This window comes from Lynx canadensis, chromosome A3 (assembly GCF_007474595.2).
Source record: "Lynx canadensis isolate LIC74 chromosome A3, mLynCan4.pri.v2, whole genome shotgun sequence".
NCBI classification, from domain to species: Eukaryota; Metazoa; Chordata; class Mammalia; order Carnivora; family Felidae; genus Lynx; species Lynx canadensis.
In genome coordinates this window covers 22,265,055-22,288,918 of record NC_044305.1, presented here as the reverse complement: position 1 = coordinate 22,288,918, position 23,864 = coordinate 22,265,055, and the positions used below count along the sequence as shown (strand labels likewise).

Genomic DNA, 23,864 nt, shown 5'->3' with positions numbered 1-23,864 from the left:
GCCAATCAAGGGCGCATGCGTAGTTGGCAGCCTCTCGCGTCCGTGCACGCGTGCGCAGAACGCCGGCCTCCTTGGAAGCGCATGCGTAGACTAGTATTCAAGCCTCGGTCTTCTGACCGCTTCTGTCGAGTCCTTACTGGTCCAAATCGGGCAGCGTAACCCATTTCCCCAGCCGCGCCCAGGGAGTCCCCATCTACGGACTGGACGCCACTTCATCTTGTCGTTTGTGTCTGACACGCCCAGAGCCCATTGAAGTTGGGGAGGCCGAGGCCCAGAGAGGTACTTGCCAAAGGAATACAGTGGGCCACAGGGCATCTGATGCCCTGCCCCCGTTAGGCCATGGTCCCCGCCCTCTCTTTGCATTGTTAGTTACAAAAACGCGGGCCTGGTCTCTCCCAGGACGAAATGGAGCTCTGTACTCAAGTTTGTTTCATTCTATCCTACTCCTACTCTAGCACTTTTTCTTTCTGTGTTCCCTTCAATACTTGGCAAAGTTCAGGAATTCTCCTTTGTAGCCTTATTGCAGGCCACCCCCTCCCCAAACTGCTTACAGCTCCTCTGCCTACCCCTATTGCTTCTTCCCTCTGTTCCTTTGCTCAAGCCGTTCCCTCTGGGTAGCCCATTCCAGCTTTATCTTGCAAAATTCTCCAATTTTAAGCCAAAATTGGGAATTAATCCCTCTCAGATTCTTCTTTGAGACTCCAGGCTGAAAATTATATGCTCCCAGAAGCCCAACCGTGCCATTCCACTATCCCTTGCTGGCATGGGAGCGAGCCCCCAGAGAGCAGGCTGCTTCTTCAGCACCTAGCATGAGGCCATGGAAATGTCCCCTTGCGTATGCGGTCCTTTCAGATCTGAAACCAAATGTTGAATTATTAGAAGCCCATAAAGTCTGAAAGACGAATTGGGGAGGAACAGCTGGAATATGACTGTGGTCATCCTTCCATAGCAGCTACGGTCCTTGGAAGAGTTTTCTGATAGGAGGTAGAAATCTCCCTTCCTGTAATTTTCCACCCTGTGGTTCCAACCTGCTGGTGCTAATGGCCATCTGAAAACAGATTTGCTCTTGGTCCCCTGAATATCACACTCTGGGGGCTCAGTGGTACCCAGTTCCTTCTATGTCTGCCCACCTCTATCAAGTCCTTGTTTGTCAGTGTCCCAAGAACAGAACACTGTTCCCAGCCAGGACTGGTCATCCTGAGGCACAGTGAGAATACTGCTTCACGGATTCCAGACCCAGTACATCCTCTGTGCTTTCTCTGCTTTCAATTCTCCCATGGTTTCCGACTGTCCACACGATGTGTACATTCCTTCCCTCGTAAGGCACTGCATGATCTGACTCTCCTTTTTCATCACTCCTCACTCCAGTGACAACCTTTGGTTCCCCTGTTGTGCTCTGTTCTCTGCTAGGCTTCGGTACGTGCAGTGCCTCCCCTGGAGCCACCTCCCATCAGCGTCCTGCCTGTAATATACCACTATCCCCTTCATTTACTCACCATCTCAACCTCAGGTGCTAGTTCATATATCCTTTCTGTGAGGCCTTCCAATTCCTCTTGGCTCCCTGAACACCCTGGGTTCCCCCTACCATTGACATTTGCTTTCCTGTCTTCCAGGCCCATCCACTGCATTCTAAATGCCTAGCACAGGCCTGGCTGTTGTTAGCCTCTCCCCCCCTCCACCTCCTGCCACACCCCTAGAAAAAAATAGAGGGACAGAGATGTAGATTTTTCATATGATAGCCAGTTTCCAAGATGGTCCCCACTGAGCTCTGATTCCTGCTGTTCATGCTCTGTGTATTCTTCTCCCACACTGAGTAGGGCTGACCTGTATAACCAAGAAGATACTGCAGAAATGACTGTGATTTTCAAAGTTTAGTCAAAAAGCATTGTGACTTCTACCCTGCGTTCTCATAGATTACCTGCTCTAGGGTAAGCCAGCTGCCATGTTGTGAGGATACTCAAGCAGCCCTATGGAAAGGTCTATGTGGGGAAAAACTGAGGCCTCCCGCCAACAATGACTTGCCAGGCACAGGAGTGAGCCACCTTGCAAATGGATCTTCTAGTCCAAGTCAAGCCTCCACATGACTGCAGCCTGATTGACCCTTGACAGCAACCTCTTGAGACGCTGAATCAGAACTACCCAGCTCTCAAATTCCGGATTCACAGCACCTGTGATCCAATAAATGTTTTTGGGCCAATTACACTATAATAGATAACTGACCCATGTCTAATGTGTCCTCTTTATTTTTTCTATGATAAATGTTTTAAAGTTTTTTGTAGAAAATAATATTTTTTGAACACTCTGCATGTTTTTCAGTGGTCATATCACACATTCTAGGAGGCTCTGAGATGTAAGGAGTCACCATCTGGAACCCCTGGTGGCCCCTCACAAGTGACGCCAAGCCAGCCAGTTGGCTGTGGCATTCCCAGGACTCCCTCCTTTCCAGGCATCTGGGCTGGGGTTGGAGGGGGGGGAAGAGTCGGGTTTCAGATCTGATGGGGGCCCCACCCACCCTGTAAGAGAAATCAGAGAGGAGGCCAAATCCAAGGAAACTCTTCATATGACATACTTTATTTCCAATCTACAACCATTAAAAACCTTTTGTAAGTTTACACTGTACAGTTATTCTTATGTCTGAAATAAGACACAGGGGCAGGGAGAGCTGGCAGATTGGACCAGTTGTCCTAGCACCCAATCCATCTTGGGAAGGAGCCTTTTGAAGACAGAAGTGGGGAAGAGAAAACAGTGGACAGGAGAGGCAGACAGTTTGGCCCAAGGATGCCCTTGGTCCCTTCCCTCCCAAAGGCCCTTCCCTGGGGGCCCCCCAGGGCCCACAACTGCAGGACCCTCACCAAGAAACCAGGCTGGGCAGGAAGGGGGCTTCACAGTATTGGCAGGTGTTGGGGAAGGGGGGCCAAGGTGAGACCACAGGTTCTGGCTGTCTTCCCCAGCTGCTGGGCGTTGGAGCTGTTTTTTGGCACTGTCTATTCAGTTTCCCTGGAGGTGGAAGGAGGAAGGGGAGGAGCTAGGGATTTAGGATTCTTTCCTTGAGGAGTTAGGTTTTTTACTACATGAAGAGAGGCCATGCTCCTATGGTGAGGTTACCAAGGGATACATGGTGAGGGTGTTTTTCTCCTGCTCCCCCTCCCCCCCAAGGACTCATACCTGCTGCCTGGCTAGCACAACCCTACATGGCCTTTTATGAGCAGAGCTGGAACTAAGCCAGAGGCAGGGAAAGGAAAATTATAGCCTTCTTCCTGCCCTCCAGCTTCTAGGAAAAGAAGGACATAGTTGTTTTGTTTGGCAGGGAGGGGTGGGCAGGGAGAGTTCCCAGTCTCTCAGGCATCTAGATGAGATTGGTATTTTCCACCTGTTCCTGGTCTGGGCCAGCCTCAGTCCTTCACCAGGCTACACTGATTGATTGCTAGTGTAGGTCAGCAGTTGGCCAACTCCTGTTGTATGAGAATCACCTGGAGGGCTTATTAATAACCCCCAACTTGCTGGGCCCCACAACAGAATTTCTAATTCCAAAGGTCTTGGGTGGGGCCAGTACTTTTTATTTCTGTCAAGTTCCCAGGTGATGCTCCAGCGGCTTTGAGAACCTCCAGGCACCTCATTCTCAGCAACTTGGTGTCCTGAGGCAGTGACAGGGAGCCGGGCCACAGCTGGCAAGGCCCAGCCTTTGAGGCACCAAAATACCCGGGAAGCTTCTGGGAATAGTCTTGTGGTGAGTCCCCTGTGCAGAGAAATAAACTAAGGCACAGAGATCAGAGGCAGAGTAGAGAGAGAGCCAGGATACCAGGGTCCAGTGGAGAGAGGATGGTGATGCAGGATCCCAAAACACAAGGGGTGTTCTGGGGCCCTGAGGATAATCCTGATGCACATCATAAAATCATAGAATGGGGAGGCTCTTAGAACCAGGCAAATGGAGAAGAGATCTCACACTTGGACCAGGTCTCCAGATTCCCAGCTGAGGTTCCTCTTCACAGAACAGTTTGGTATCAGAATTGACTGTAACAAAGCATCCAAGCCCTGACTACCTCAGCCCTTCAAGGATGCTTAGAGGAAACCAGAGCTCCTTTCCTTAGGGTCTGGGGTCTCATGGGCTGGTCAAGGGCAAGGAGGGAAGGAAACAGGGCTGATGGGATAAACAAGGGAGGGTTGAAGGAGGGTGAGGGAAGAGTAGCAGGCGGTGAGGAGGACCCCTGGGCAAGGGATGTGGGCCCAGCATCATGTTCCTTGAGGTTCTTGGGTCTATGGATTTTGCAAACTTTAAACGCCATTGGGAGGGGTAATTTGTAAAGCCTGGGCGAGGTTCTGCTAGGATAAGCTAACTGGAGGCAGTGAGGCCCAGGGAAGAGCAGAGAGGATAGTGCGGTGTCAAATGTACAGACAGACCAATGGGTGAATGACCTAGGAAGAGAAGAACCCAAGCCAGGCTACATCTGCTTTCCAAACAAGGCTAGGCAGGACTGAGGAGGGTACAGGAGCCCAGAGGGAGGCATTCAAGTCTGCCCCACCCAACAGTGGACAGTGATGGGGTCCTGAGCCTGGGACAGAGAAGATAATAAGGTTCAAGAGTGGACCTAGGGGATGTCCTGCTCAGCTGGGAGGTCGCTGGGGCCAAACCCAATGTGAAGGGCTGGCAAGGCTAATGCTGTCTGAGGTGTTGGAAAGGTGCCTCCTTTAGTGTGAGAAAACACGAAATAAATAAAGCAGAACCCAAGAAACACCACCAAATGTGACAGCAAACATCAGAGATGGACGACCACAGACACAGGCACTTCCTGGATAGGATGGAAATGTGAGCCTGAGGGGGGCAGGGAGGGGTTGCTGACGTACCAGGGAAATCCATGGCAAGGGAGCCGAGCTGGAGAAGCTGTTCTGGGAGCATTGAGGGATGGGTGCTAAGGTAAGCTCGGGTGTTAAGAGGAACACCTGGCCAAGGGCCAGGGCACTTGGTTTGTTGGTGGGAACCAGCTGAGAAGAGGAGGCAGGAGGAGAGGAGTTTTGGCGGAAGATGGTAACAGAGAGGATGGGCAGGAGGAGGGGTAGCGAACAGACTGATCCCAGAGAGAGGAAAGGGCTCGACCAAGAGCAAAGAATGTCAGGGTGGAGGGGTCTCATTCACCGCTGGGGATGCAGCACCTGCTGAGAGTCAGGAAACATGGGTCTGGTCCTGTTTAGTTTGACCTTGGGCAAGCCACTCTCTTCTCTGGGCCTGATTTTTCATCTAAAAAGTTGAGGGGGTTTGACACAAAAGGACTGATACTATGTGATTCCATTTATATGAACTACCTAGAATAGACAAATTCATAGAGACAGAAAGTAGAACAGATGTTACCAGGGACTTGGTGAGGGGGTGGGGAGGTGTTATTGTTCAGTGGGTACAATTCAGCTTGGGTGATAAAAAGTTCTGGAAGTGGATAGTGGTGACCATTGCATGGTTTCGTGTCTGGGTTAGATAGTGGCATATTCTGGGTGTTTTGTACCTACACAAAAAAGCCCCCAGTGGGGCAGTGGGTTTACACAGCAAGAAGGATGGAGTTGGGCCAGGGGATCCGATGGACCCAGGTCCTAGTCTAGGCTCGCTGACTTCCCAGTTAAGGGACTCTGGGATGAGACCTGCACCTCAGTTTCCTTATCTGCACTAACCCATCCTACCAAGGCTGCCTCCCAGAGCTGTCCCTGAGAGGTCTGAAGGAGACGGGGCGGTGGGGGGGGGGGTGTGGAGGGGTGGGGGGAAGGGGAGAGGGGAGCAATTTCTAGATAGTAAAGTGCTCTAGGTGGGGTGTGTACAGGATGATGATTATTATGACTGAAGAGGTAGTGGGAGCTTGTGGGGGCTGGTGAGGCTGGAAGGTGAGGGACATTCTGGATGGGAGGGGAGAGGGAGGAAGAGCCTGAAAGTTGGGTGGGCAAGAGGACAACAGGCTGGTGATGAAACCGTGAAAGGTGCACAGGGATGGGTATGATGGAACCATATAGTGGTCAGCGTGTAAGAGGGTCAAGTCTTTGGGCCCTTGACTTTGTCATCTGGAAGAGCAACTGGGAGAGGAGTGTCCCTGGGGGAAGACCAAGAGGTGGGGCCCATTTTGAGTTCACAGAAAGCAAGACCTCTTGGAGGTGGTTTTAAATTGGTCAGTCTTTGGTGGGGATCAAAGTGGGAGGAAAACAGGGAGACAAGAAACTGGACACAGATGCCTTGTGCATGCAAGATTTAGGAGCCACTGATGTGCCAACGTGGTCTGATTTTCATTTCAAATACAATCACTGCCACCAGGAGGATCTAGTTTGGCTTTGGGAAGAGGTCAGGCACAGAAAACATGAGGTCATCCAGTTTAGGTCAATCTGGGCAATTGACCAGGTCAATTAGGTCAATCAGGGTCCCCTGTGTTCCCTCCCCAGCCAACTGGTGCCAACACAATAAGCCTAGTGGTCTGTAGGAAATTAGGACCCCTGGGTTCCTTGGGACTTTGGTGGAAGAGAGTGGAGATGGCGGAAAAGGAAGAAGGATAGAGGGAGTCAGGGAGAAGGAAGAGGAGGAAAAAGTTCTGGGAGTAAAATGGCAGAGGAGGAGTAGGAAGGGGGAAAATGAGAAGAAGGGCAGTGTTCCTTCCTGGGTGCTCCAGGGGAATCCCCACTGTGGGTCAGGCAGTTTTCTGCTTTGGGAATGTTACCAAGACTTAAAAGGCATTTGAAGAAACAAACAAACTTAGAAATTACATTCCAAAAGAGTAGAGATTTTACAAACCAACCCCCCACACCCCAAAAAAGAAAACACAACCAGTTACTAATTAAAATGCTAAAAATCAAACCAAACCAATATTTACACATAACATTTTCAACCCCATCAAGCCCCATGTCCAGAGGCTTCTGTAGGAACAGTGATGAGTGACCTTGCACAGTGGCATGCAGGAAGTATTGAAAACCAAGATCTGGAGCCTCTGACACCAACTGGAGAGCCGGGCAGCCAGGCGCTGAGACAAGAGATGGCAAGGACAATCTTGGACGAGGACGATGGTAAGGCTGGGCGGTCCATAAGCCTCAGGGCTCAGGTCTTGCGAGGATTTCTCCCCAAGGCTGGGAGTGCTACCTCCCTGACCCTCCACGGCTTGGGGAGATGGCAGAAGGCCTCTGGTGGCGTGTGGCCTGGTGTGAATCCCCTCACCCGGACATAACCTTGGAGGGGCCCCCTGACCTTTTGGGTGGGAGCAGTGGCACCCCAAAGGGGACAGGCTCTTGGCTCCACTGGCCTGCCCACTCTGCCCGCACAAGTCATTATGGCATGAGGAAGTACCTGGTCAGACCGACATGACCCTCACATTCTGCCCATTGGGGATGGATATGAAGGACTTTGGTGACTTGTCCAGGTGACCATGAAAGGGCAGGACTGGGAGCAGGTGGGAATGCAGAGGTGTCTCCTGAGTCCTGGGGACAAACAAGCAAAACTGCTGGCTTTTGGTCTTCCTAAATTCCACAGACAAGTGGCTTTATTCTGGTATTTCCACTCTGGGCCCCCAGCCAGTTGCAGGAGGTCCACGCATCTGCGTGTGTGGGGGCATGTGTGCAACCGAAATGGGTTTACTGGCACCGACAGGGAGGCCAGCTGAGGCCTTTCCCGCCACATTGCAATGAGCCACATGGCAGAGTCTGTCTGATGGCTCAGGCAGCTCATGTGGGACGTGGGCAAGGGCGGGCAGTGGAGCTGGGGCTGGAACAGGGGCCAGGAGAGGCCATAAGGCTAAGGAAAGAGGCTGGTGAGAAGGCTGGCAGGTGGTGAGAGCTGAGGCAGGCTGGCACTCTCAGGTCCATGTGCAAAGCTGCAATAAACAACATTCTCGAAGTTCAGTCCTGTTTTCCTGTGAGTTCTCATTTGGGGAATTTGGAGAGATAGCCATGCTCTTGACAGAGCCTTAGGAATCTGTGTTTGACTCCTTAAAAAAAGGTTTCTGAGGGAGGGAGGAAAATGGGGCAGATGGGGAATGTTTGGGAAGTGGGGACGGCGGCCCAGCCCTCCACCCTGTCAGTGAGCGTTTACAGACTGACTGCTGGGGGCCAGCCAAGTACCTAGCAGTGAGTGAAAAGCAGTGCTCTGAGGCCAGATGGTCAGCGGTACTGGGGAGCAAGCTGCAGGGCTCCAGTTCTACCGGGGGGGGGCCCTCCAAACTTGACCAAGAGACCAGAGCTCAGCTGCCGAGCTGCCTCGTGGGCATGGGGGACCCCATGCCTGTCCATCGTGTTAGAAGCCTCACTTTGTCCCAATGGCAAGAATACATGTCAGAACCTCCAATAAATTACCTTAGGGACTTTGGGGTAAATTAAATTATTAAAATAAAGTAAAACTACCTTAAATATTTATAGTAAGAAAACTTCAAATAAACAACCGAGGAAATGTGTTTCCAGGCCCCAGTCCACTAGCGTGTCCTGGGGCACTGGCCTCTTGGAGTGCTCCTTGGCCTGGTGTGGCCAGTTGGGAGTCTCTTATCGGGAACATGTCTCCACCAGCCACAGGATGTAAACACAGTGGAGATGTGTCACGCCTCTCCAGGGTGCCAGGGAAAGAGGCCCCCAGCCATCAAGGCAGTGGGTATTTAGGCATTTATCTGTGCACCAGGTCTTGAAACTGACCCTACCTATTTCTGTCTTCAAGGTGTTTCCTGGCAAGGTTGGTGCCCCGCAAGCCACCTTGACCAGGGAGGCAGTTCCAGTGGCTACCCAACCCTGAGCCCCACACTTTTCTACCTCATCTTCCAGTCCTTGCTGCATCCAGGCTATGCACAGGGAGATCCAGGGCTCCAGGATTCCAAGCAGATGCTGGCCCTGGCTACTGCCCTATCATACCCCCTAGAGCCATAGCAATCCAGAGCAGTGGGGCTGGGAGGAGGAAGAAGTGGGGAGAAGGAAGGGATGGGGATGATGCCCACCTCAGCTTCACCAGGAACCCCACGTTGACTATTACAGCAAAGACTGTTCTTCTCATTGGTGTTTCCTCCCTGTAAAGGAGGACGTGGTTGGCAGGGAACATCTCTGTGAGCCTTTTCCCCTGAGGAGCGTGGCCAGAAGTGTATCCTTTCCTTGGCTCTTCTGAGAAGGGGGTTTGGGCAGAACGAGGCAAGTCTCTCCCAATGGATGGGCTCCCAGAGGATCTCTCTGGAACCACTTCCGAAGCCTAGCTGTGGTCTTCCTTCCACTCACTGCCTTCCCCTGGGAAGTCAGAGATCACCACCCAGCAGTCAGCAGGAGACCCCGCTTTTACCTGGATGGGAATGCTGTTGTCTGGCAGTGGTGCAGCTGCTGTCCCTCCAGGGTGAGACGATGCCGACGGCATGGGCCCCTCGCCTCGTCCCCTCTCCGTTTGTTCCCCTCAGCTATCCAGGGAATGGGCTGGTTGAGGTGGGGAGCACGGCTGCTCTGTCACTCGCTGGGGGGAGCTGCCCTCTCCTCCCCACCCCAGCCGGACTCTGAAGGATGCAGCCTGCACTTGGAAGGAGAGTGGCGGATGGCAGCGCGGGATGGCCGGGCGAAGCAGGAAGTGAGAGACTGAGTACTGCAGTCACAAACAGCATCCTAGGGGAAGAGAGGAGGAAGTCGGAAAGAGCCAAGAGGCACCAGCTACCCAGAGGCTGGGTGGCCAGCTGGGCAAGGAATTTGGACCCAGCCTTGCCTGAGGAACCGGTTCCCAGGGGCTGTGGCCCCTCTCTAGACCAATTCTTTATAATTGTTTTTCTCCCATTAGAACCATAACAAATGTTCATAAATAACATTCCACAATGTAATCAATTCTGGAACACACAGAGAAAAAAGTAGATGTTATCCGTCAAACATAAATTCTCAACACATTGCACACCCATACACTTATCAAAATGACATCATCTGCTACAGCATAGTTTGTAACTGCAAAACATAAGCACTTTTGTGTCGTTATGTATATCTAGATTTCCTTCTTCTTAATGGCTATATACTATACATTATTCTACTGAATGGAAACACAGTACCTTAATTTATTTATCCAATTCATTTTTTACATGGCATTTTAGATAGTTTCTAATTTTTTTTACTATTATCAACACACAGGGATAATGGTTAAAAGTGCTGCTATAGAACTAAATTGCTTGGTTCAAATCCTAGCCCTGCCATTTACCAGCTGTGTGACCTTGGATAAGTTACTTAACCTCTCTGAACCTTGATTTCCTTCTCTCTAAGATGAAGGGCATGATGCCTTTCCCAAAATGTTGTGAGGGTGAAATCAAATATAACAGGCAAAGCATTTGGCATAGTGCCTACTAAGTACACAATAAATGTTAGCAATTTTTATTAATAATGCCATACATTTATTTATACAAGCATGTTCTCCCACCTCTGTGAATATTTCCATAGGCTACATTCCTAGAAGAACTACTGAGTCAATGGGTAACATGATATTTTACATAGTGAAAAATATCTGGATCAGCTTTAAAATCAACATCCAAAATACCACCTGTGTCTCTTGATATACATGTGGTGATATGGGTGTGATGGTTAATTTTATGTGCCAACTTGACTGGGCCACAAGGTGCCCAGATATTTGGTCACACATTATCCTGAGAGCTTCTGTGAAGCTGCTTTTGGATGAGATTAACCTTTAAATCAGCAAAGCATATTGCTCTCTCTAATGTGGGTGGACCTCATCTAATCAGTTGAAGGCTGGAAGACCAAAAACGCTGACTCTCCCTGAGTAAGAATTCTTCCTGCCTGATGGTCCTAGGACTGGAACTACATTAGCTACATGCACTGTACTGGAATTACATCACTAGCTCTCCTGGTTCTCAGGTTTTTGAGCTCAGACTGGAGCTAAACCATCAGCTCTGCTGGGTCTCCAACTTGCCAACTTATCCTCTAGGTTTTAGGACTCCATAATTATGTATGTGAGCCGCCTCCTTATAAAAAAATTCTGTCTCGGGGCGCCTGGGTGGCTCAGTCGGTTGCGCGTCCGACTTCAGCTCAGGTCACGATCTCACGGTCTGTGAGTTCGAGCCCCGCGTCAGGCTCTGGGCTGATGGCTCAGAGCCTGGAGCCTGCTTCCGATTCTGTGTCTCCCTCTCTCTCTGCCCCTCCCCCGTTCATGCTCTGTCTCTGTCTCAAAATAAATAAACGTTAAAAAAAAAAATTAAAAAAAAAATTCTCTCTCTATACACACACATGTACACAGACACACGTATGTATACACACACACAGTCTATTGATTCTGTTTCTCTAAAGAACCCTAATACAATGAGTGTGTTTGGTCTATGAGACTTCAGTGAGGCATGTTTTTATGATATGTTCAGTATGTACATTAAACGGAAAAATTTTTTAAAGTTAAAAAAAAAGGTAAGAATTTAAAATACTTTTTTTTTTTTTTTTTTTTTTTGTTTATTTTTGAGACACAGAGAGACAGAGCATGAACGGGGGAGGGTCAGAGAGAGAGGGAGACACAGAATCAGAAGCAGGCTCCAGGCTCTGAGCCATCAGCACAGAGCCCGACGCGGGGCTCGAACTCACGGACCGTGAGATCATGACCTGAGCCGAAGTCGGACGCTTCACCGACTGAGCCACCCAGGTGCCCCAAAATACTTTTTTTTTTAAGTAAGGCCTGCTGGTTCGAGAGTATGGAGAAGTAAAGTACTAACCACATACACTAGAGGCTGTAGAAATTAGGCAAACTCCTTTTTTTTTTTAATGTTTATTTATTGATTTTGAGAGAGAGAGAGAGCAAGTGAGGGGCAAAGAGAGAGGGAGAGAGAGAGTCTCAAGCAGGCTCCACACTGTCAGCACAGAGCCCAACACAGGGCTCAATCCCACAAACTGTAAGATCATGACCTGAGCCAAAATTAAGAGTTAGACACCCAACAGACTGAGCCACCCAGGCACCCCTGGGCAAAATCTTTTGAAAGACAATTTGGCAAGGTGCCTGGCTGGCTCAGTCAGTGGAGCATGCAACTCTTGATCGGGGGTTTGTGAGTTCATGCCCCATGCTGGGTGGAGAGATTACTTAAAATTAAAATCTTAAAAAAAAAAAAAAAAAAAAAAAAAGACAATTTGGCAATATTTATCAAACGCCTTTAAAATGTTATGTTCTTTTATCCTGTAATCCCATTTCTGCAACTCAAACCTAAGGAAATAATCTGAAATGTGGACAAATGTTTTTGCACCTTGTCCACCACAGCATTATGTATGATAGATAAAAACTAGAAACCACCTACACATACATACAAACGGGCCAATCACAGCCCATGCCACCTCCCTGCCCTCCACCTACAACCTTTACTGAGTGCACCGCAGGTCATGTGATATCACCCATGCGATATCACGTGATATGGCTAGATCAAGGTGGTACTGCACTCAAGTTAGACCAATCCCAATCTCTTCTTTCTTCTAGTAATCTGAAATTAGACAGAGGGATTTGAGTCAGTGTCTCTTAGATGTTTGAACTAGAAGATGTTATAGAAGCAGAGCTGGGACCATATATGCAAAGGCAAGAGAGAGAGAGACAGGAAGAAAGTAGACATCAGAGAAAACAAAGCTCAAGGGAGAGGAGAGGAAGTCAGAGAAGGTGCTGAGGGCTTCGGGTCCTTATGCCTGGGATCCATAAGATGTTCCACCATTTCCCTTTCTGGAAAACTAATTTATATGCATTCTTTTACTAACATGCAAATAATCCCTAACCAAATCTGAAAATGATATCTGGGGGTGCAGGGGTGGCATGTGCAGCAAAAGATTCTCAGAGGAAATAGAAGCACTTAGGCAAAGAGTCTTAGGGGGTAGGCTGGGGTGTGTGGGAAAATGTTTAAATTTTTTTTTAACGTTTATTTATTTTTGAGAGACTGAGAGAGACAGAGCACAAGTGGAGGGGGGCGGGGGTAGGGGGACAGAGAGAGAGGGAGACACAGAATCCAAAGCAGGCTCCAGGCTCTGAGCTGTCAGCACAGAGCCTGACGCGGGGCTCAAACCCATGAACCATGAGATCATGACCTGAGCCAAAGTCGGACGCTCAGCCGACTGAGCCACCCAAGCGCCCCGGAAAATGTTTAATAACTAGTTTTCCAGGAGCGAGGGGAGAAGCCCTGATTTGGAGCACCTGTCAATTTTCATGGTGTAAATCCTCCTACTGTGGCCGATCTCCAGGTGCTTTACTGCACACAGAGATGCACACAACTGGCTCTCATGAACCAAACACATTGGCTCCATTGGGTTGCAGGAGAGCAGTGAGTACACCTCTTCCCTGGAGGGGATGCTAGCAATTTCTGGTGTGTGGTGGTCAGATAAGTCATGTTCACTAGTTTCTTGTATTCAGACCATGTATCCATCAGGTCTGGGGCCTTCCAATCCCCATTCCTTCCTTCCTTTCTTCCATTCATTCATTAAAGTGGGCTCTACACCCAACATGAGGCTTGAACTCACGACCCTGAGAATAAGAGTCACGTGCTCTACCGACTAAGCCAGCCAAGTGCCCCACTAACCCCCCATTCCAGACCAGCAAAAAGACTTTTTGAAACACACAACCATATTCCTGAGTTTGAAAGCCAAAAGAGTTTGGACGTTAAGTCAGCACCCCAGACAAGAAAAAAGAGAAGGCCCTTCCCACCTACCTCATTGGGAAGGACTGTGGCTCCATCTCCATCCCGGGGGACACCATCCTTCCCCACCTGGGGGAGCACCGAGAGTCTGGCCTCCTCGCTGCTGCCTGACTTGGCTGCCTTCTTGTTCAGGATCCTGGCCATGCCCTCTGGCTGATGGTAGCTGGCTGGGGAGAGGGGCTCCGGTTTCTTGGTGCTCTCCTCCCCTGCCGCCGAGGTGGGGCTTGGTGCCCGGCCACACACGTTGCGGAAGAACTCCTGCACGATACCATACTTCGGAGGCTCAGGCTTGGCCCGGGCCTCGGACATGCCCAGTTTCCAGACAGACTCCGTGCTCCCCGAGTGCTCCACAATACTGAAGAGGCTGGACAGCCCGTCATTGATGTTCCTCAATACAGGGCTGTCCCGGGTGGTGGTGGAGCGGGCCCAGGCGGAGCCATTCTGCTTGCCTTGGTGCAGGTTCCACAGGCTGCGGTCCTTGGCGCTGTCCAGCTTGGACACGGACCGCCTCTGGAGCTTTGGCGAGCCATACTTGGGCGAGCAGCACGGCCGCTCGATGCGCGAGTGCACCTTGTCCAGGGAGGAGGAGATCTGCTTGCTGCGCACCGACACGAGTGACGAGCTGCGAGGTGACCAGCTCTTGCCGTGGAGACCGCTGCGGGGTGGGTCCGTCTGCAGGCCCACGCTGACCGTGCGGATGGTCTGCGTGCCCACACTGGCCAGGCCCACTGTCTGGCTGGACGTGCTCTTCACTTTCTTCTCCAGCGAGCCCGAGCGCATGGCCTGGCGCACACAGTTGGTGATCTCCTTCATGTCGTCGCTCATGTTGCCAGACATCTCAAAGTCATGCAGGGCTGCCGGGAAGCCGGGCCCTGCCGCAGAGGGGCTGCCCCCCGAGCCCGCGTCCAAGCGCTGCCGTGAGAAGTTGCAGAGCCACCGGCTGTAGGAGCTCTCAGCTAGCCTGTCAGCCTCGGCTGACTCTTTGGGTTTGGCGGTGGTGAAGAGGAAGCCGGGCTCGATGATGATCTTGCCCTCCCTGTCATGGACCACGGGGACACCCAGGCGCCGGGCCACTGGGGGACTGTAGTACACGCGGATACCCGTCTTATCAGGAGCCGTGTAGCTTCGCTGCATCTGCCTCCCTGCTGGCTCCTGGCAGCCCAGGGCGCCCAGGCGGTTGCAGTCCCGCGGCGAGAGCCCTGGCTGTTCCTGGGCATCCTTCTCTGAGTCCACCGGCTGGGTGCCCACAAAGGCAAAGGCAGGGTTGTTGGGCAGCTTCTTGCCTCGGGCAGCTTCACCGGCAAGGTAGGGGGAACAGTCGAGCAAACTTTCGAACTCAGACATGGACGAAACAGATTTGGTCCTGGGAGGAGCAGAGGAGGAAGAGCGAGGTTAGTGGAAGATAATGGAAAGAGAGCAGGCACTCTGGTCTTCTTCGCTGGTCTACAGCTGGGACCACGACCGTCCTGCTCATGTCTTGTGAAGACGCTATTGGTGCCCTGCCCCACATCGCCTCTGCACCCACACCTACACACCCAACACAGCACATTCTGAACACCTGCCATTCTCCACCAAAGGGCTTTTTTCGTGACTGCAAGAGCACACTTGGCCTCCATGCAGAGGAAGCTACAAATATCACAGAGTTTTGCCCCTACACACAGCCCCCAGCAAACAATGGGTGGGAGTTGGTAGCTCAGTACCCAGCCTCCATGCTCTTCGGACAGGTGACTCTGAGCTGCACGTTCCACTCGGGCTCCCAGGGTTCCTCAGCGAAACTGAGCTTTGGTTGTCCGTGGAATGACAACATCCCCCTTTGTTGGCTGCCTTCCCTTCCTTGTGTCACTTCCAGTGTTTCCTAAAATCCCTTCCCAAATAAACGACCTGCACTCAAATCCTTGTATCAGGATCTTTGAGACAAGTTCTCAAATCCCGTGTTTGCTTTTGGGGGAACCCAAATAAGATGCCATTGAACCTCTGGCACCTGTGTTGCCTGACGACCTCCAGTGTCAGGTGCACATAAATGCATCTCAGAGGTCAGACCATTCGGCCCTCCAGGGACTCTAGGCGACAGGTGCTACGGTTCCCACTCGAGTGAGATGGGAAGGATCACCCAAGGTCGCCTTCCTAGAAATGGCACAGCTGGAATTCAAGCCCCACATGCTGACTCCGGAGCCCACCCTCTTACCCTGGGCCTGACTGGCTTGAGGTTCCTCTCATGGCCCAGATGGGCTTCTCTTGCTCTCATTCTATTCAGGGTTTTGTAACGGTGGAGGTATGGCCCTGATAGCCCCAGGATCTCCCTGGCCACAGCTCAGGGCTGGGCCCAGAGGAAACTGCTCAGTAATCCCAGGAATAGCCCAGCCTGGTTCCCCTAACTCCAGACACAGGAAGGAACCCCAAGAGGAGCTGAAAATTTCTTTCCCAGCTAGGATGTGTGGGGTTCCAGGTTTTCATACATATCCACAATCAAACAAACAAGAAAAATCAAGGGCTGGAATTCTAATTGTCCCAAGCTTCCTGGCTTCTCAGTGGCTTCAGTTCCATAGAAACCATATCCCAGGGCTCCATCAGCTCTGCTGAGGTGCTGTGGTGGACACATGGGGCAAGGGAAAGAAGACAGACAAGGAGTGGAGCAGGGAGAGGGCCTGAAGTGTTGGACAGGAGAGGGGCTGCAGGGCAGGGCAGGGGGAGGGGATGCCAGCACCTTTTTAAGGCGGTTCCCCCAAGCTCAGCTTCAGAAACCCCCTCCTTGTCGAGGATCTTCTCACTCCGCGTCTGTCAAGGAAGAGAGGCAGGAAAAGTGAGTTCTGGCCACCAGCACACCAAGGGAAGGTGACAGGAGGTCGGTGTGGGAGCCGACCCTGGATCCCACGCCTGAGTCTCCGCTTGTAGAGCAGGAGTGAGGTCAGCACCGGTCTGGAATCCCTGTTGGTCAGTTTCTGGCTACAGGGCATCTATCACTCCCTCCATAGGTATGTGATCCAGGCTTGGTCAATCAGGGATCCAAGAAAGAACCCTGGGAAAGAGTCTTTTTAGAAGTTATTCTGGGGGCACCTGGGTGGCTCAGTCGGTGAAGCGTCCGACTTCGGCTCAGGTCATGATCTCACGGTCCGTGAGTTCGAGCCCCGCGTCGGGCTCTGTGCTGATGGCTCAGAGCCTGGAGCCTGTTTCAGATTCTGTGTCTCCCTCTCTCTGACCCTCCCCTGTTCATGCTCTGTCTCTCTCTGTCTCAAAAGTAAATAAACGTTAAAAAAAAAAAAAATTTAGAAGTTATTCTGGGGGTGCCTGGGTGGCTCAGCCGGTTAAGGTCTGACTTCAGCTCAGGTCATGATCTCACAGTTTGTGAGTTCGAACTCCACGTCAGGCTCTGTGCTGACAGCTTGGAGCCTAGAGCCTGCTTCCGATTCTGTGTCTCCTTCTCTCTCTGCCCCTCCCCCACTTGTGCTCTGTCTCTCTCTATCAAAAATAAATAAATGTAAAAAAAAAAGAAGTTATTCTGAATGTGGTGGCAACAACAAAGCACCCAACAGCCAACGTTCAGCTAGCAGTGATAGCAGCGGCCTGACGTTTCCTGCTCAGGGCTTGTCTCACCCTCATTCCAGAGCAGGTCCCCTGGGACTTGCACAAGTTTTCAGAACCTGAGTCACCAGCCCTCTTGAGCCCCAGTCAAATCCTCTCCTGCCTCAGCTCCCCACAATTTTGTCGCTTACAACCAAATCCCCTGACACACCACTTCCTCGGGCTGTCATGAGCAAAGAGCCTGTATGCCCACTGTTTCCTTACTCAGAATATTGCTATGTGGACAATGCACCTGAGGCTTAAGCAAATGTCACTGACGTGACCTAACTGGTCTCCACAAAGAGGGCTGGGCTACAGCACAGAATGTGATTCTCATTTTACCACTGAGGTAACCTAACCGGAGCCCAGGCAGGGAAGGATAGAGTGACTTGCTCAAGATCACACAGCTCTTAGAGGCCTTGCTTTTCAGAAAGCCACAAGCGACACCAAAGAGAGGGCAAAGGCCTGGCCAAGAACACGGAGAGACACCCAGCCTCTCTCCCAGGCATGGAAGGATGACACTGCCAGGGGGCTCCTCACAAGTCCCCAACCACTGGCTGGAACTATGGGGTAGAGATGCCAGGATCGAGGAGCCCAAAGTGCAAGGGTATGACCTGTGAGACAGAGTTAGCATCGTCCCTGTCACCTCTCCCACATGCGAGGGGCTTCGCAGTGGAGCCAGGAGCCAAGAGAACATGGATGGCCTGCTACCCCCTCACCTCTTTCCAGCTGTTGTCCTGCTTCTCCAGGTCTGAGTGCTTCAGGACCCAGGGGTCAGCAGCCTTCTGTAGCTGGGCAAGGGTAAAGAGGGTGGTCAGTGGCGGGTAAAGCTGATGAGCGGGCCCTAGCTCTGTGCAGGCCACTCTGCAGGCTCTGCTTGTAGCCCGGAGGACCCAGTCATGGGCTAGGAGACATCTTCCCAGTGGGCAGCGGCTCCGCACCACCAAAAGGTGGATTTGGAAAATGGCCATGAGAGCAGCCATTTACAGGCATCCTTAGAGAGCCCATTATTCTATACGGTAACCGCTGCCACTGCTATGCTAATTCATGCTGCAATTCCTGGACCCGCTAGGTCAGCTAAGCACCAGCTGGATGACGTCAGAGTGGGGGCTCCATACTGGGCATGCTAAGCAGCAGGTAGATGGAATGAGTAGACTGACCTCTACACTCTGCTGTGAACAGCTCTTTATGAAAGAGGCAAACAAATATAAACATATGTATCTTATGATTCCATCACTGATTCAAAAAAGAAAAAAGATCTTGGTCATGGGATCAAGCCCCACTGTCAGCATGCAGCCTGCTTGGGATTGTCTCTCTCTCTCTCTCTCTCTCTCTCTCTCTCTCTCTCTCTCTCTCTCCCTCTGCCCCTCACCTCCCCGCAAAATAAAGACATTTATTTTTTATTTATTTTTTTTTCAACGTTTATTTATTTTTTTGGGGACAGAGAGAGACAGAGCATGAACGGGGGAGGGGCAGAGAGAGAGGGAGACACAGAATCGGAAACAGGCTCCAGGCTCTGAGCCATCAGCCCAGAGCCCGACGCGGGGCTCGAACTCACGGACCGCGAGATCGTGACCTGGCTGAAGTCGGACGCTTAACCGACTGCGCCACCCAGGCGCCCCCAAAAAAAAGACATTTAAAATAAATAAAGATTTTTTTAAAAAAGATCTCTGTGAACATAAATTTAAGTAGCAAGAAAGGGAAGAAGTGGGTTGGCGTATGATTTTGCAATATTTGGGTCTTATACAAAGATGATGTCCTGATTTATGTAATTAAAATAAAAAGTAAAACAAAGGAAAAACTCAAAATAAAGAATGGCGCATAGCAGCCTGGTAGGTGGCAGCTGGGTGCATGATGTGCACCGTACTGGGGCGCAATGGCCAATGATGGTTTTTCCCATCCCCCTCTTTTGGTCAGAGGACTCTAACTTTCTCAAATTCGGAGGGCTCTAGGGGTAGGCACATGACTTACAACTGGCCAATCAGCCTTATGGAAGAGGAAAACTCTCTATTGCCAGTGGTAAGCTGTAAAGAGATGAGTACACAACTAACAGTAACCATATTTGGTGACAGCTTGCTTAGGAATAAAGCACAGAGGAAAGCAAGCCTGAGAGACTGTCAGACGGATAGACCTAGCGCCCTCTGCATTCTCTGAGCACCTGGATCCAGCTATAACTGAAGGAGATCCTAGCCCCGGACTTTTCCCACAGTGAGTCCCCGCGGTGGCTGGAGCCAGCTCGGGCTGGGACGGGCCTCACCTGGCTCAGGCGGTTCTGCAGCTCCTTTACCTGCTGCTCCACCTGCTGCTTCTCACCCTGAAGCCGCTCCACCAGCTGCAGCTTCTCCTGGCTCCAGTTGCGCTCGCTGATCTGCAGCTGCCTCGTCAGCTCCATGACAGCGCTGTAGGACTCCGCCAGCAGGTGCTGCTGCTCCTCGCGCTCCCTCTGTAGGGCTGCCTTCCAGTCGGGCCCTGCCCGCTCCCCAGCCCCCTTGCCAGCCTTCAGCTCCATCTGCAGCAGAAGGAAGAGCAAACTGGGTGTCTGGCACCAGGAGACCCTGCCTCTCTGCCCTGAAGACCCCTCACCTGCTGACCACCTACTCAGAACTAAGCCCTCCTCACAATCAAGGCTTGCAGGGAGCTCTTTCCATGCCAAGCTCTGTGCTTCCCAAGCACTGTCTCAGTATCCTCATGAAATCTCAACAAGACAACTACCTTTTTTGATATTATAGAGAGGAGAAAGAGGTTCGAAGAGGTTATCTGGCCCAGGTCACATAGCTACAAAACAGCAGAGGTTCCTGGTTATTGCTTCTCATATTTCATCAACTCTCACAACTGGTCTGGGTTTATGGTGAGTGCGGGACACACACCCAGGATCACAAAATGAATGTGTGCAGCAATCAGCCCAGAGTGATGGCTTTCGTGGCACCAAGACTCAGGGTGGCAGGAGGTAAATGTGCAGCCTCAAGCATCAGTGTTCCCCAAGTCCCCCAGGCTGTGGTCTCATATGTTAACCCCCATAGGGGCCGGTCCACTTCCCAGTGTGCAGGGGCACTTGGAATGGCTGGGTTGTGGGGGGTCAGCAGGAACAGTGAAATGTGCAGACAGGGCAGGAGCTGTGAGCTCTGCAGGGAGGGTTAGGAGGAAAGAAGGGTGGCACTGGGAAGCCAGAAGTGTGTGAACCCTGGGAAGAAGGTTGGGGTCATGGTAATGAGAAGGCAGGAGGAACAGAGAATTGGGAGAAAGGTCAGGTCTGCTGCATATTAGCTGGATGACCTTGGGAAAGAAATTTAACCCCTCTGTGTTTGTTTCATTACTTGTCCAGCAGAGATCATCAGTGTGCACACCCCCAAGGGGCCCACGATGCCCAGGAAGGCAGCCTGCAGCAGGGACAGGCTTGGGGAAGCTGGGAACTGAAGAGTCATGACAGGTGGGGGTGGTGGTGGTGGTGGTCACGACAATCTCTCTGAGTGGGAGGAAACCCACCCTCTCACTTTTCAGACCGCAGGAGGGCAACAACTTGCCTCCGGGCACACAACAGAGACCACAGCTCCAGGGCTCCTGGTTAAGGCTCCTTTGATCTCCCTGGGCTGTGGGGAGGGGAGTCCCCCAGTTTGTGAGGAGGAAGCAAAACAAAGCCAGGTAGCAAAGGATTAAGGGGATTCTTATGAGAGGTGGGAGTGAACGAATACATCAGGGAGAAGCCCAGCCATGTGTGAAGGCCGTCACCAGGTGCAGACAGGCATTTAAGCATCTGGCCTCACTTGTAAACCCATGGTGCAACAGAGGTGCCTATGATGTCCCAAGCCCATGTGTCAGTCCTTCACATTCCTTCCCTGGCCCAATGATCCCAGGCTCCAGTGTTTCTGGTACCCTTGCTGTATGATTCCAGCCATGATCTTGCCATCCCTGGGCCACGAGAGGAAGTGAAGGGGTTCCTATGCTCCTAGATCTGACAGCTGTGAGGGTTTAGATGAGGGAGGAACAAAGGGGGAAATGTCTCTGACAGGTGGGGGACTCACCTGGGCAGTATGGCTCTTCAACTCTGCCCGCTCTGTCTCCCAGGTGGCCTTGGCCTTGGCAAACTGTTGCTGAAGTTCAGTCAGACCACGGCGTTCATCCCGAAGTAGCCAGCACAGCTCCTTCAGCGTCACCTTCATGTCAGCCAGTGTCTTGATATACTCATTGGGCTGCAGATGGGGGCAAGGCCTGGGTCAGGAGCTTCGAAGGCATGGGAAGGGGAGCCTGGGCTGGGAGCACTCACTCAGAGTCCAGCCCAGGACTCTACCTGGTCTCGAGCAAACCGCATGACCTCCCTAGGTCATCTCACCCATAAAATGGGCATGACAAGCCCAGCCATGGCCTGACATGTTCCCCAGCCTCACATAAACAAAAACCCCCGAGGCTATAGCAATTATTGTTCAGCCTAAATGTGAGGTGGGCCTTGGCTTCTTTGAGCTTCCGTAGAGTCTAGGCCCTGAGTCTTTCTCCTTGCCCAAGATCTGCTTGTCTAACCCATCATGGGCCAGATGGGAAATACGAACTACGCAGCCTCCTGACTGCCTGATTCAGTCCCAATCTTCTCTCCTTGGCCAATGACCTGTTTCCCACCTACCCACGCTCACTGTGTATGAACCTGGGAGCCTGACCCCATTGCTCTCTCTGCCCCATGGCTTGATTTGACGGTTCCTGACTCCAGACCACAAGGCCTCTCTTCATATGACCCCCCAACTTGATGTCCTTACCTTCACTATGTACATCCTGAGCCTCAGCCAATCCCAGAATACCCTGCCACACCTTTGCGCATACAATTCTCTCAGTCCAAAAGGGCCTTTTCCCTTCTCTATTATGCTAGCTCCCATTCATCCTTCAAAACCCACCACCTATTACCCCTTCTCTGTGATCCACACAGAATTAACTGCTCTCTGACATGTGACCACACAGTCCATCATCTGTCACTACCCTGGATGACTCATGAACCCCATAGCACTAAGCATCTGGGGCAGTAAACAGGCAATAATCCTCTGAAGCTTTAGTACCCCATGCAAGACAGGTCAGAGAAGGTGGCAGGAAGTGATCGCTAAATAGACAAACCATGGGCAGGACAGGACTGGGAACAGGCTGGGAACGCACCGTGTTTTGGGTCCAGCTGTCCCCTGTACAGGTCTTGTTATCTGAATGCTGGGCATTTAATTCTTCTTCCTCCATTAGCAGGTACAGCTCCTTCATGCTATTTACCTACATTCAACGGAGGGTAGAAGGGTATCATGCTTGGGAGTCTCACCGTCGGGGGAAGGGATTCAGGCTAGTGGCCCCGATAGAAAGGGTCTTACACAGTCAGGTAGGAAGAAAGAAGGGGGGGTGTATGGTTCAGGATGAACTACTCTAGTTCAACACCGATTTCCCAAATTTTAACTTTGGCTATTGCTCACCACCTAGGCCTAAGAGCACACAGCTGGAAACGCAGGCCGTTGTGGCCTTCTTTACCACCTCTTCTGGCTCAGGGGCCGTGAGGCATCCCTGAGAGCTACTCAGAATTAACCATGTTGTCAGGCTGGGTCAAGGTAGGCCCTGTGGGTGCAATAAAAGGACCACGGGCACCCCCATAATTATAGATAATTGCAAACAAAGGTTTGGGTGGACAGAGGGAGCCATCCTGGTTTGCTGTGGATGGATTTGGGGCAGAAGTCCAGAGCCAGCCAAGGAGACCAGGGTACTAGGTTCAGGATGGGAATGACGCAGAAGGAAGCCAGCTTCTGACTGGGGTGCTCACCCATCATTCATTCATGTATCCACTCACTGATTCGACAAATATTTATTGAATACCTATCATGCGCCAGGCCCTTTGTTCAGAGCTGGGAATATATCAGTGAGCAAGACAGACAAAAGCCCTTTCATTTCCAGTAGCAGGAAATCAAACAAATAAGTGAAATGTATGAATGTCATTAAATGTTTGGAATGTCACATGGAGATATGCCATGGAGAAAGAGAACAAGCAAAGGATTTGGGATGTGGTGCGTGTGGGTGGTCAAGGAGGGCCTTAGAGAGATGTGGATATTTGGGCAACGCCCCGAAGGAGGTAAAAGAATAAGCCACGTGAACACCTGCAGGTTAGGAATTCTAGGGAAAGGGCACAGCAAACGTAAAGGCCCTGAGGTGGGAACACGTTTGTTTGAGGGAAGCAAGAGAGGCAGGGAGGAAGTGAGAGAGGTACAGGGAACAAGGCTGGCTGACCAGGCCAGGGACTTGTAGGGACTTTGGCTTCTGCTCTGGGTAAAATGGGAGCCAGGGGAGGACTGTGAGCTGAGCAGTGATGCCAACCTGACTTTCCGTTTCATGAGATCACTGCAGCAACAGAACCCCATATCACAAAACTGCAGGAGATGCCATCCACATGGAATATATGCCACCTGAATACAAGATGCTCAGCTCGTATCCTTCTAAATGCAAGATACTTGGTGGAAGACTGCAAGGGCAGAAGCAGGGAAACCAGGTAGGAGGCTGCAGTGACAATCCAGGCAAGAAGTGACGGTGGCTCAGCTGGGAGGGATGGGAGGGAGGGTAGAGTGGCTGGGTCAAACTCTAAATAAATACATTCTGCATAGATTCACAATGTGCAAGAAAGGCCATTTAAGCCATGTGCCTGGGTAAGCTCCCCAAGGGAGTAAGTGTAGGTAAGGGAGAGATGGGACCCAAGGGCTGAGCCTTGGA

At 51.4% G+C, this 23,864-nt stretch overlaps 1 protein-coding gene across 1 annotated transcript in view; it reads right to left on the bottom strand.

The window, feature by feature from the left end:
• Window positions 1-2,542: 2,542 nt before the first annotated feature.
• SOGA1 (suppressor of glucose, autophagy associated 1) overlaps window positions 2,543-23,864 on the bottom strand; it is a 72,090-nt gene continuing 50,768 nt past the window's right edge. Inside the window, exons 9-15 of the mRNA XM_030309655.1 lie at window positions 22,287-22,391; window positions 21,176-21,343; window positions 19,414-19,665; window positions 17,876-17,947; window positions 16,303-16,373; window positions 13,611-14,961; window positions 2,543-9,570 (exon numbers count right to left, since the gene is read on the bottom strand). Coding sequence (XP_030165515.1) covers window positions 9,418-9,570; window positions 13,611-14,961; window positions 16,303-16,373; window positions 17,876-17,947; window positions 19,414-19,665; window positions 21,176-21,343; window positions 22,287-22,391 — 2,172 coding nt within the window. The 3' untranslated portion in view covers window positions 2,543-9,417. The remainder of the gene's footprint in view (window positions 9,571-13,610; window positions 14,962-16,302; window positions 16,374-17,875; window positions 17,948-19,413; window positions 19,666-21,175; window positions 21,344-22,286; window positions 22,392-23,864) is intronic.